Source organism: Panthera leo, chromosome C2, assembly GCF_018350215.1.
Source record: "Panthera leo isolate Ple1 chromosome C2, P.leo_Ple1_pat1.1, whole genome shotgun sequence".
Taxonomy (NCBI): Eukaryota; Metazoa; Chordata; class Mammalia; order Carnivora; family Felidae; genus Panthera; species Panthera leo.
Genome location: NC_056687.1, coordinates 126,657,396 through 126,670,028, shown reverse-complemented (window position 1 = coordinate 126,670,028; position 12,633 = coordinate 126,657,396). Strand labels below are relative to the sequence as shown.

General features: G+C 34.8%; 1 protein-coding gene across 4 annotated transcripts in view; it reads left to right on the top strand.

The window, feature by feature from the left end:
* The window catches only part of PPP2R3A (protein phosphatase 2 regulatory subunit B''alpha), a 211,850-nt gene that overhangs the window by 143,218 nt on the left and 55,999 nt on the right, over positions 1-12,633 (top strand). For all 4 annotated transcript variants that reach the window (XM_042955652.1, XM_042955653.1, XM_042955655.1 and 1 more), the window contains exons 9-11: positions 1,238-1,394; positions 4,091-4,139; positions 4,611-4,700. In XM_042955652.1, coding sequence (XP_042811586.1) covers positions 1,238-1,394; positions 4,091-4,139; positions 4,611-4,700 — 296 coding nt within the window. The remainder of the gene's footprint in view (positions 1-1,237; positions 1,395-4,090; positions 4,140-4,610; positions 4,701-12,633) is intronic.

Here is a 12,633-nt window from a genome sequence, read left to right as displayed (position 1 = left end):
ATTTTGCTTTTACCATGTCATGGTTTTCCTTTGTTTCTGTGTAGACTTTATAATTTTTACTGGCAGCAGAATCTTCCATTAAGTAGTTTTAGTCTCATAATTTATGTTCTCAGCTTGTCAGGGCATATTGGTTTCCCAGTATTTACATTTTGGAACATAATTTTTTATCGAAGTAATTTATTTGCACTATGAAATAGTTATCTTTGTTCCTTATAATGTTTTTCATCTTTAATTCCACTGTATTTTCTAATCATATTGACATGTTTTTTTTGTTGTTGCTGTTAAGATTTAGCTAGTAAATATTTGTCTTTTTTTTTAGCTTTCCTTTTAAATTTTATTTTAGACTTATCTCTTATGGATAGCATATATCTAGATCTGTTTTTTTTTGGGGGGGGGGGTTGGTTTTTATACTCAATCTGAAAATGCTTTAATATGGAGACTCAATTCATTTATATTTATTGTGATTGTTGATATATCTGATCTGACTTCTGCCATCTCATTTTGTTTTTTCTATTTCCTAAGTTTCCTTATGGTTTCTTATATCTTTCTGAATTTTTCATTTCTGAAAACATCTCTATTTATCTGCCCACTTGCATGATAATTGTAAGAATTGTTAAGAAGCCTGGGATTAGCATTATTGTTTCTGATGTTTTCCATCAGGGTACACAGTGAATCAGGGGAGACCCCGGTTTACTTCCAGCTTAGGGCCCCGCAGCTCCATCCCCCATACTTTCCACACCAGGCCACTGCACATCAGCACAGTACCATACATAAGTCTCCTTTATAGTAAACTTGATCTCATTACAAAGCCAAACCCTGTATGTAGACTTCCACTCTACATAATAGAGGAGATGCCCAGTCTTCATAATTTTGGAAAGTTAAAAGCAATGTCAGTTCATGACCATCTATTTCAGCCTCTTGTGTGTTCTGGTTTGCTAGTTTGGGGACCTCTGACAGGATACAGTCTCCTTGGTAACAGTCCTTCCCTTTCCCTGCTTTTAAATCCTCCACAGCATCTATCCCTTTGCTAAGCATAATACAGAGTTTGTAAATGCTTATAGATTGGTCAGTTGATTAAAGGTAGGATGAGGTTGCCTGTTACAGTTCCTGGTTTAGTACCAAAACCAAAAATTTTAATTAAATTTAAAATAAAACTTCATTAGACTCTATATAATGGCCAAAGCTGGTTTTCATAATTTTAAAATAAATTAATCCTTCTCTTCATACTTTATTTCAGACTCTAGCCCTTTTGGAAGAAGAGGAAGATATAAACCAAATCACAGATTACTTCTCCTATGAACATTTCTATGTTATTTATTGTAAATTCTGGGAGCTAGATAGTGATCATGACCTCTACATCAGCCAGGCTGATTTATCTCGATATAATGACCAGGGTGAGTGTTTTATAGTTGTTAAGACTTAACTATTTTGAAGAAGGCAAGAGTTGTCTGAATTGTTACATGAATGAGAAATTCCCATTTCTTAAATTCTTTATCTAATCAAGTCCTCTTTTTAAAAATTTTTTTTTTAATTTATTTTTGAGAGCGAGTGGGGGAGGTACAAAGAGGGAGGGGACAGAGGATCCAAAGCCGGCTCCACACTGACAGCAGAGATCCCGCTGTGGGGTTCGAACTCACACCCTGAGCCGAAGTCAGACACTCAACCAACTGAGCCACCTAGGTGCCCCATCAAGTCCTCTTTAAAGAGCCAAGAATTTTTAAGTGGGAATGAGTGAAGGTATCGATTTTTCATTTAGAAGGCAAGTGTAGGAGAAGGGACTTAAGGTAAATAAGCAATTAGAGTCTTTGTTTTGATTGTCTTTGATTAATTTAATTAATTAGTATGTTTATTTTAGTTTTTGGGAGAGAGAGGAGAGAAAGAGAGAGCATGTGCAGGGGAGAGACAGAGGGGAGAGAGAGAATTCCAAGCAGGTTCTGCACTGTCAGTGCAGAGCCCCATGTGGGGCCCAAACTCAGGAGATTGAGATTATGACCTGAGCCGAGAGTTGGATGCTTAACCAACTGCACCACCAAGGCACTCTGTGATGTTTATTTTCTAGTGATGAGTTGAATTAGATCCATTCCTATGTAGTTTATTTGAAAGAGAGTGTATGTACACCCTGTAAGTTTCCCATTTTACAGTATTTATAAACAGACAAGGATGAAATAATATGCCAGTGTTTTCAAGGACTAATAACAATTTACTTTTGGAATTTAGATCCAGAATAGATATTTTCTCCGCAGATGAATTTTGTGTGTTTTCTTTTATCAGAAAACAAAAATATTAAACATCACATGATACTACTCCTTCTGCTTCATTTTTACCAGTTAATAAACTGATAACCTATTACCTGCAAATATTCTTCCTCAAGCACCAAGATACATTGACTCATTCTTTTCTCATAAGATTGTCTCATAAGATTCTCATAAGATTGTTCTATTCTTAAATGTCTTCTCAGGCACTGCTATTTATTTTAAATCAGCCTTTAGCCCTTTAGGTGTAGCAGAGTACAAATCTTAAATACATTGAATTTCACTTCTGTTATTTGGTATCTCTGTGATTAAATGTTTGCATCTTAAGAAGAGTTTCATTCTATATGATCTTAAGTATCATAGAACTTTCCATATATAAAAAAGAGTCCTTCCTCTCTATTCTCAGGTGCCAACCAGGTATCAAGAGAAAATACTCAGATGTACTTATTGATGAACAAGCATTTTAGTACTATACCTCCCTTCTTCAAGTAGTCATAATCTTGCTGTCACCAGAATAGCATAAAGATGGAGATATTCACAGGCATATCGGGTCAGCTTTATTAGCTGTGCACCTTCTAATCACCAGTGGCCAGATCATCTGTGTAACATGAGGTCATACAAACCTTATGGGCTCTAAAGCACTCTCTCCAGCTGATACAATCATAATTCTCATTAGGTTCCAAAATGTATATATACACATAACAATTCAATAGAGGTATATTAAAGTGATGATGTCCAAATAAGTAGGCATCTAAGCCTGCATGATGAAGAGCCCATCAAAACTACATAATTGGCAATCCATTAGCCTGTCCTAAATGGGACAACATGATCTTCAATTTTAGGGTAAACCTTCCAAATGTAAAAAAGACTTTAGCTTTGGGATTAAATGTCCATGCCTTTCCTATACAGCCCTCTGTTTGTATAGTACAAATTATTATAAACCAATGTTCACCAAAGTCTAGAGGGTCCTTATATAAGCTTTGTGGCCAGGCATGGCTCTACTGACACCCATATTCCCAACATTCTTCAGCCAAATTAATTTTACCTTTAGGTTGACTATACCTAACTGTATGCAGAAGAATTAGATGCTAATAGCTACTGTCTAATAACTTCATCACTTATTTGGAAATTTTAGTGTACATGCTATTGCCTGGGGCACTTCTTAAAAGAACAGATTCTGTCCTCACCAAATCCCTAGGTCTGAGATCTATTGACATAGCCTTTTGGTAAAACTAAAGGCTTTGGTTATTTTGAACCAACAATGAGGTACACTGCTATAGATTCTCTAGGATCTACCATCAAAAGCAACATGCTATCTTAAGATAAAATTGTATGTTATGTCCTGGACTTTTATGGAATAAGAATATATGAAAAGTATGTTTGTGGTATGTTTAGGTATCTTCTATAAAATTCTACTTGAAAGCATTCTCCATTGTTGTACTCAGAGTCCCTTATCTTAGGAGTTGCTGATCAGTTCCCCTTGAATTTAATACAAGGATAAAATTTATCTTGTTTTAGAGGAAAATTGTCTTAGATACAAGATCATATAAATCCTCTACGTTTTTGTCTTAGTTGTTAGGACGCTCAACTATATTAATACATCACAGCTGTCAGGCATAATCATTTGCCTATTCTTTTTTTTAATGATTGATTATGCCACTTCAAATTCTTACTTTCAAAAATATAAATTATACATAAGTAAAAATTTAAATATTCATATTCTTGTTATAGAAGATTATTATGTTTTAGCTCATAGCTACTGAAAATAAATTTGCCCAAAGTATTGCCTTTATGGAACATGTTCCTAACTAGCTTTGTACTTTCTTATTTGCATTTAGCTTCATCAAACAGAATTATTGAAAGGATATTTTCTGGGGCAGTAACAAGGTAAGAAAAAGCATCTGAGTTTAAAAATGAATTACAGGTAATACTTTAACAATCTCATTTTAGCACAGCTTCATACATGTCATGCATGACATGTATGTCATGGCTTCATACAAGACAGCAGTAATTCTTTATATACAGACATTAATCCTTTACCTAAATACAGATAAAGGTATTTGATCCTGGTGATTATTTGCATTCAAATTAGAAACCAGACTTCTTTCTTCATACCAGCAAATGTCTTCTGGTTTCACCCTTCTAGGCCTTTGAAAACAGGATAGGTTTTGTAACCTTTGTAAGATTTCCAGCCTTCTAATTTTTTTTTTTTACTTTTTATTTAAATTTTAGTTATAGCCTTCTAATTTTTTTAACTTAATTTCCAAAGAAGGTGTTGCTTTATTTCTTAGTCTGTCATCCTACTAAATTCATCCGAGTAATTGTTCAGGAAACTTGATAATGATATGTTTTCTTCAGGGGAAAAACAGTACAGAAAGAGGGAAGAATGAGCTATGCAGATTTTGTTTGGTTTTTGATCTCTGAGGAAGACAAAAGGAACCCAACCAGGTACGACTTCTTAAGATTCCTTTGCCAGTAACACTTAACACTTAAACAAAGCTTAAAAAATTGATGATGCATATCCATTGGATGCCATCTTGACATAGGGGTACCAAGATGGATTAGACTTACTCTCTGCCCTCTTAGACTGAATCCATAGTCATAAAATATCAAGAGAAGTATTTTTACCCCCAGAAACTAAGGTGAAGTAACATGTGAGCTGGCTCTGAAGAATAAGTAGGACTTACTTTATACAGAATGTAGGAATATATATTGTGAATTTTGTTGTTTTATGATCTTGATGGTTCAGTAATAAATCAGAGAGAGAAAGAAGAGCAAATTGTGGATGACTGGTATAGATAAATTAGAATCATCTTTCCCTTTCCTTGGCACTCTCAAATGTACCTTGATTTGTAGTTTTGAGTTTACACGTGTGTTTGTTGCCACTAGTCTCATGTTTAAGCCAAAAATCTAGGCCCCTCTCTTCTTTTTATTCCCAGCTTATATAATAACACAATACCCAATACATAGTTTGTGCTTAGTACCAAGGGAGGGAGAGGCTACAGTTTTTGGTGCTCCTTGCTAGTATAACTGACTCAACTGTGTGCATGTTGGTTGAAGTATTTATCTAAATATTGGATATATGGTTTAGAGCTCAGTGAAGGTAGTGGGGCACCTGGGTGGCTCAATGGGTTAAGCATCTGACTTCTGCTCAGGTCATGATCTCGTGGTTCATGAGTTCAAGCCCCACTTCGGGCTCTCTATATTGACAGCTCAGAGTCTGGAGCCTGCTTCGGATTCTGTGTTTCCCTCTCTGTCCCTCCCCACTTACGCTCTCTCTTTCTTTCAGAAATAAATAAACATCAAAATTTTTTTAAAAAAGAATTCAATGAAGTAGAAATCTAAGCTATTTATTGGGCAGCCTATTAGATTATTTTTAAATAACTTTGTTTTCCATTTCAAACAATAATTTATTGTCCATTAGAGACAATTTAGAAAACATGGGTAAGCAGAAGAAAATAAATTTTAATTCTAACACTCAGAATAAGACACTATTAAAAAAGTTGGTATATATTGTATGGTCTATTTCATATATTGTTACATACATGTTAGACATTAAGATTAGCTCCATTGGATTAAGTCTTAATTACCATGCACTCCAAAATTTTGATGGATTGCTTTCCAAAACAATAGTTGCAGCTAAACAGTTGTAACACTCACTACTTTCTTCGTTAAAATAAATTTTCCAAGGGGTACCTAGGTGGCTCATTCACTTGAGCATCCGACTTTTGATTTCACCACAGGTCATGATCCCAGTGTTGTAGGATTGAGACCCTCATTGGGCTCCATACTGATTATGGAACCTGCTTGAGATTCATATTCTCTCTCTCTCTCTCTCTCTCTCTCTCTCTCTCACCCCACCCCCCCACCCCCTGCCCCTATCCCACACTCCTGCTTTCTCTCTCTAAAATAAAATTTAAAAGTTTTTTAAAAATAAGTAAATAAGTAAGTATTCCTAAATGGAATTTTTAGGTTAAAAGGGTATAGATATTTTGGGGGGAATTTATAAAAATTATTAAGTTGGTCTTTAGAAAAGTTTTGTCACTTTATACCTTTATCAACAAGATACAGCATATTACTAACACTAGGTATTTTCCTCTTAAAAATATTTTCCAACTTGATAAATTAAAAATTCAGTATTATGTATATTGCATTTCTTTGATTACTAATGAGGCTGAATTTTTTCATACCATTCAGCCTTTTTTATTTCATTTTAGCCAACTTGCCTTTTCATGTCTTTTGCTCATTTCTGTTTTTATTTTATAACAAATACAAAAAATATTAAAGTTTTTTATATTTAATAATGAAGCTATTAAAAATATATAAAATAAAAATATTTAAACTACATACATTCAAAAACCTTAATATGAAATTCATTCATAATTCCATGACCCATATTTAATATTGGTACATATCCATTCACTCCTCTTTCTCCCTTTCCTTCTCTCCCAACTCTTTCTCCTCCTATTCCTCCCTGCACCAAAAGATATATTATGCTAAATGGTATCATATTATATAGATTTGTGATACACTTTTTCACCTAACAATATAGTTCCATGCTAGTAAGTATGCATGGTTTTTTTCCTCTTTTTTTAATTTAATTTTTTTAATTTACATCCAAGATAGTTAGCATATAGTGCAACAATGATTTCAGGAGTAGATTCCTTAATGCCCCTTACCCATTTAGCCCATCCCCCCTCCCACAACCCCTCCAGTAACCCTCTGTTTGTTCTTCATATTTAAGAGTCTCTTATGTTTTGTCCCCCTCCCTGTTTTTATATTATTTTTGCTTCCCTTCCATTGTGTTCATCTGTTCTGTGTCTTAAAGTCCTCATATGATATTTGTCTTTCTCTGGTGGACTAATTTCGCTTAGCATAATATCCTCGAGTTCCATCCATGTAGTTGCCAATGGCAAGATTTCATTCTTTTTGATTGCTGAGTAATACTCCAGTATGTGTGTGTGTGTGCGTGTGTGTGTGTGTGTGTGTGTGTGTGTATGTATATATATATGTATATACACATACACACACCACATCTTCTTTATCCATTCATTCATTGATGGACATTTGGGCTCTTTCCATACTTTGGCTATTATTGATAGTGCTGCTATAAACATTGGGGTATTTCAAACAGCACACCTGTATCCCTTGGATAAATACCTAGTAGTGCAATTGCTGGGTCATAGGGTAGTTCTATTTTTAATTTTTTGAGGGACCTCCATACTGTTTTCCACAGTGGCTGCACCAGTTTGCATCCCCACCTACAATGCAAGAGATCCTGTTTCTCTGCATCCTTGCCAACATCTGTTGTTGCCTGAGTTGTTAATGTTAGCCATTCTGACAGGTGTGAGGTGGTATCTCATTGTGGTTTTGATTTGTATTTCATCATTCCCCTGATGATGAGTGATGTTGAGCATTTTTTCGTATGTAGTATGCATGTTTATAATTTATCATTAATTTATTATTTTGAAAGCTTAGGTTGTTTCAGTTAGATCACCTAAATTTCCAAAGATTTGAAGGCTATTCTTTTTTCTAATTCTTCCCTTCTCAGTGTTCTTTTAACCCTCTCAACAACCTTTTATCTTTCATATTTCCTCAGTTATGAAAAAGCTTTTCTCAAATAATTCTCATCTATATTTTCCTATTTCTGGAACCTTATTATCCCATAAGGACAAATGAAGAGAGCTAGAAATGGTAATGAAGATTAATATAACAAACCACGAATATATAGTTCTTCAGTCTTCTCTCAGCTTCTTTAAAAAACATAAGTTACATAAAGTAATAATTAGACCAGTGTAGTTTTGGTAATATATATATAGTAATGTGTGTGTGTATATTAATTAATATTATAATATATGTATTATATATTATATATATAATAATAGAAAAGTATAATTAAAAGTAATAATTAGACCAGTATAGTTTTGGTAATACATATACTAATTAGTATATATTATATATTATAATATATAATTAATATATATTATATATTAATATAAATATATATAGTAATATATATAGATGTAATATGAATAACAATAGTAGCATAAAAAGAAGAAGGAAGAGAGTTATATAGGAGTAACATTTCAGTATCTCACTGGAATTAAGAATAAATCTGGGGGCGCCTGGGTGGCTCAGTCGGTTAAGCCGCCGACTTCAGCTCGGGTCATGATTTCGTGGTCCATGAGTTCGAGCCCCGCATTGGGCTCTGTGCTGACAGCTCAGAGCCTGGAGCCTGTTTCGGATTCTGTGTCTCCCTCTCTCTGACCCCCTCCCCCCGCCCCCACCGTTCATGCTCTGTCTGTCTCTGTCTCAAAAATAAATAAACGTTAAAAAAAAAAAGAAGAAATCTGAAGTAGATTATAAGATAAAAATGTATATGGCAAGCCCTTAGAGAAACCACTAGAAAATTAATTCAAAAATGTATAGTGAACAAAATCATTAAATGAATTAGAATGTTACACTTAGAATCACTTAATGTAATCACTTAATCACTTAATGTAAAAGAAAGCAGTAAAGGAGACATAGGAAAAATGCCACACAGATAGAAAACAAAAAGTAAAATGGCAGACTTTATTCCAACTATATCAATAATAACAATTTATAAATGTGAATGGATTAAATATTCCATCAAAAGACAGAGGTTTTCCAGACTGGATTTAAAAACCAATATACAATTGGGGCGCCTGGGTGGCTCAGTTGGTTAAGCCTCTGACATCGGCTCCAACTTCGGCTCAGGTCATGATCTCGCAGTTTGTGAGTTTGAGCCCCACATCAGGCTCTGTGCTGACAGCTCGGAGCCTGGAGCCTGCTTGGGATTCTGTGGCTCCCTCTCTCTCTGCCCCTCCCCCACTTGTGCGTGCGCGCTCTCTCCCTCTCTCCCTCTCTCTCTCTCAAAAATAAATGTAAAAAAAAAATACCATTATATGCTGTCTATATGAGACACAGATTTAAAGATCCAAAAGGGAGAAAAAAGGAAAAGGAAATATAAAGATATGTCATGCAAGCAACAACCATAGGAAACTTAAAGTGGTTTTATAAATATCAGAGAATGTAGACTTTAATACAAAAAGAGTTACCCGAAACAAAGGACATTTTATGTGATAAAAGAGTCAGTCCAACAGAAAGACTCTACAATTAGAAACATATGCACCTTACAACATTGAACCCTAAAATACATGAAACAAAACTGACAGAATTGAAATAAACAATTCAACAATAATAGCTGAAGACCTCAATACCCCACTTTCAGTGGGTATTTCAGTGGATGAACAACCAGGAGGAAGATAAACAAGGAAATGGAAGTCATGAACAATAGTACAAACAAAACTATAGACCAAATAGACCTAACAGATATCTATAGAATACTCCACCTAAGAACAATAGAGTATATATGCTTGTCAAGTACACATGGAATATTCCCCAGGATAGAATATATGACAGGCTGTAAAACAGCCTCAAATAAATATAAAAAGAAGTAAAGTCATACAAAGCATAGTCTCTGACCATAATGAAATAAAATTAACAATAACTTATAGGAACTTGGGAGTTTACAAACATGTAGAAACAACACACTGCTTAAATAACCAGTGGGAAAAAAAACTAATACATCAAAAGAAATAATTTGAATCTCTTGGTAGATTTTTTTTTAAATTTTTAATGTTTATTTTTTAGAGAGAGAGAGAGAGAGACAGATTGTGAGTGGGGGAGGGTCAGAGAGAAAGGGAGACACAGAACTCAAAGTGGGCTCCAGGCTCTTCACTGTCAGAACAGAGCCTGACACAGGGCTCAAACTCCCAAACTATGAGATCATCTCCTGAACTGAAGTCGGACGCTAAACCAACTGAGCTACCCAGGTGCCCCAAAAGGAAATAATTTGAAAGGAAGGAAAATGAAGGAAAAAGTAAAAAGCTTTGTTTAAGATGAATGATGGAAACACAGTATGCCAAAACTTATGGGATGTAGCAAATGCAGTACTAAGAAAAATGTGTAGCTTTAAACACGTATACCAAAATACAAGAAATGTCACCAATCAATAACCTAACTTTCTACTTCAAAGACACTGGGGGGGCGCCTGGGTGGCTCAGTCGGTTAAGCGTCCGACTTTAGCTCAGGTCACGCTCTCGTGGTCCGTGGGTTCAAGCCCCGCATCGGGCTCTGGGCTGATGGCTCAGAGCCTGGAGCCTGCTTCCGATTCTGTGTCTCCCTCTCTCTCTGCCCCTCCCCCATTCATGCTCTGTCTGTCTCTGTCTCAAAAAATAAATAAACGTTAAAAAAAAAAAAAAAGACACTGGGAAAAAAGGAGGAAATTAAGCATAGCAAACACAAGGAAAGAAGAAAGATTGAAGTGTATAAATTAAGTAGAGAATAGAAAAATAATAAAATCAATGGAACCAAAAATCAAGATTTTTTTAAAGAATTAATAAGGCCTTAGCTACAGGACACCTGAGTGGCTCAGTCGGTTAGGTGTCTGACTCTTGATCTTGGATCAGGTCTTGATCTGAGATTTGTGGATTCAAGCCCAACATTGGACTCCAGGATGGGTGTGAAACCTACTTTATGAATGAATGAATGAATGAATGAATGAATGAATGAATGAAGCAAGCCTTAGCTACACTGATCAAGAAAAAAAAGAGAACATTCAGATTATTAAGGTCAGAATAAAAGATGTAACATGAATGCTGACCTTACAGGAGTAAAAAGGATTGTCATACACACATATATAACAACTTTATACTAACAAATTAGATAACTTAGACAAAATGGGCAAATTCTTGGAGGGACATAAACTGCTATACTGGTTCTAGATGAAATAACTCTGGCTAGGAAAAATAATCCCAGGCTGAGATGGCTTCACTGGAAAATGAAAGGAATTTCTTTGACCTGATTAAGAAAAACCCAAAGCTAACAACTAGTGAAAGGTGAAAGACTGAAATCTATTTCCTGTGATCAGAGAAAAGATAAGGATGTCTATTCTTTCAACATTGTACTGAAGGTTCTAGCCAGGACTATCAGACAAGCTAATGAAGTAAAAAGCATCCAAATTGGAAAGGAACAAGGAAAACTATCTATTTGAGTATAGTTTATATCAGAAATCCCAAGAAATCGACTAAAAAACTACTAGAGGGGCACCTGGGTTAAGTGTCTGACTTTGGCTCAGGTTATGATATCACAGCTCATGAGTCCAAGCCCCTCATTGGGTTCTGTGCTGACAATGCAGAGCCTAGAACTTGCTTCAGATTCTGTGTCTCCCTCTCTCTGCCCCTCTCCTGCTTGCACTGTCTTCTCTCAAAAATAAATAAACGTTAAAAAAAAAAACTGTTAGAGCTCAGTAAAGGTTAAATAAGGTTGCAGGATATAGTATCAATTTATAAAAAATCTATTTATGCACAAGCAATAAAAAAATTAAGGAAATAATTCCACTTACAATAGCAAAGAGAATAAAATACCTAGAAATAAATTTAACAAAGAAGTATATAACTTATACTGTGAAAACTATAAAACATTGTTGAAAGAAATTAAGGAAAATCTAAATGAAATGAAGGCATCCCATGTTCATGGATCAAAAAGCTTAAAATTGTTAGAATGGCAGTACTCTGCAAATAGATTCGTAGATTCAAAGCAATTCCTAACATAATCCCAGCTACTTTTTGTTATTTGTTGTAGAAATGAAAAAGCTGATTCTTGAATTCCTATGGAACTACAAAGGGATCAGAATAACCAAAACAATCTTGAGAAAGAACAAAATCTTAGGATTCATACTTACTGATTGCAAAATATACAAAGCTGAACTAAAGAAGACAATGTGATACTGGGATACAGATTGACATGTAGATAAAGAGAATTAAGAGTCTGGGAATAAATCCTCACATTTATGACCACTTGATTTTTAACAAGGATGCCAAGATAATTCTAATGGGGAAGAAATGGTCTCCTAAGAAATGGTGTTGGGAGCTGGATACCCACATAGGAAAGAATGAATGTGAACCCTACCTCACATCATACACAAAAATTAGCTCAAGTAGATCACAAATTGAATGTGAGAACTAAAGCTATAAAACTTTTAGAAGAAAATGTAAGAGTAAATTTTTGTGGCCATGGTTTCTTAGATAAGACTTCAAAAGCACAAACAAAAGAAGAAATGGATGAATTGGACTTCAAAAAAATTAAAATCTTTCATGCTTCAAAAGACAACATCAAGAAAGCAAGAAGACAACCACAGCATGGGAGAAAATATTTGTAGATGATATATCTGACAAATGACTTGTATCTAGAATATATAAAAAGTACAACTCAATAATAAAAAGACAGATTAATTTAAAAATGAGCAAAAGATCTAAATATTTCTCCAGTGAAGGTATATACATGGCCAATAAGCCTG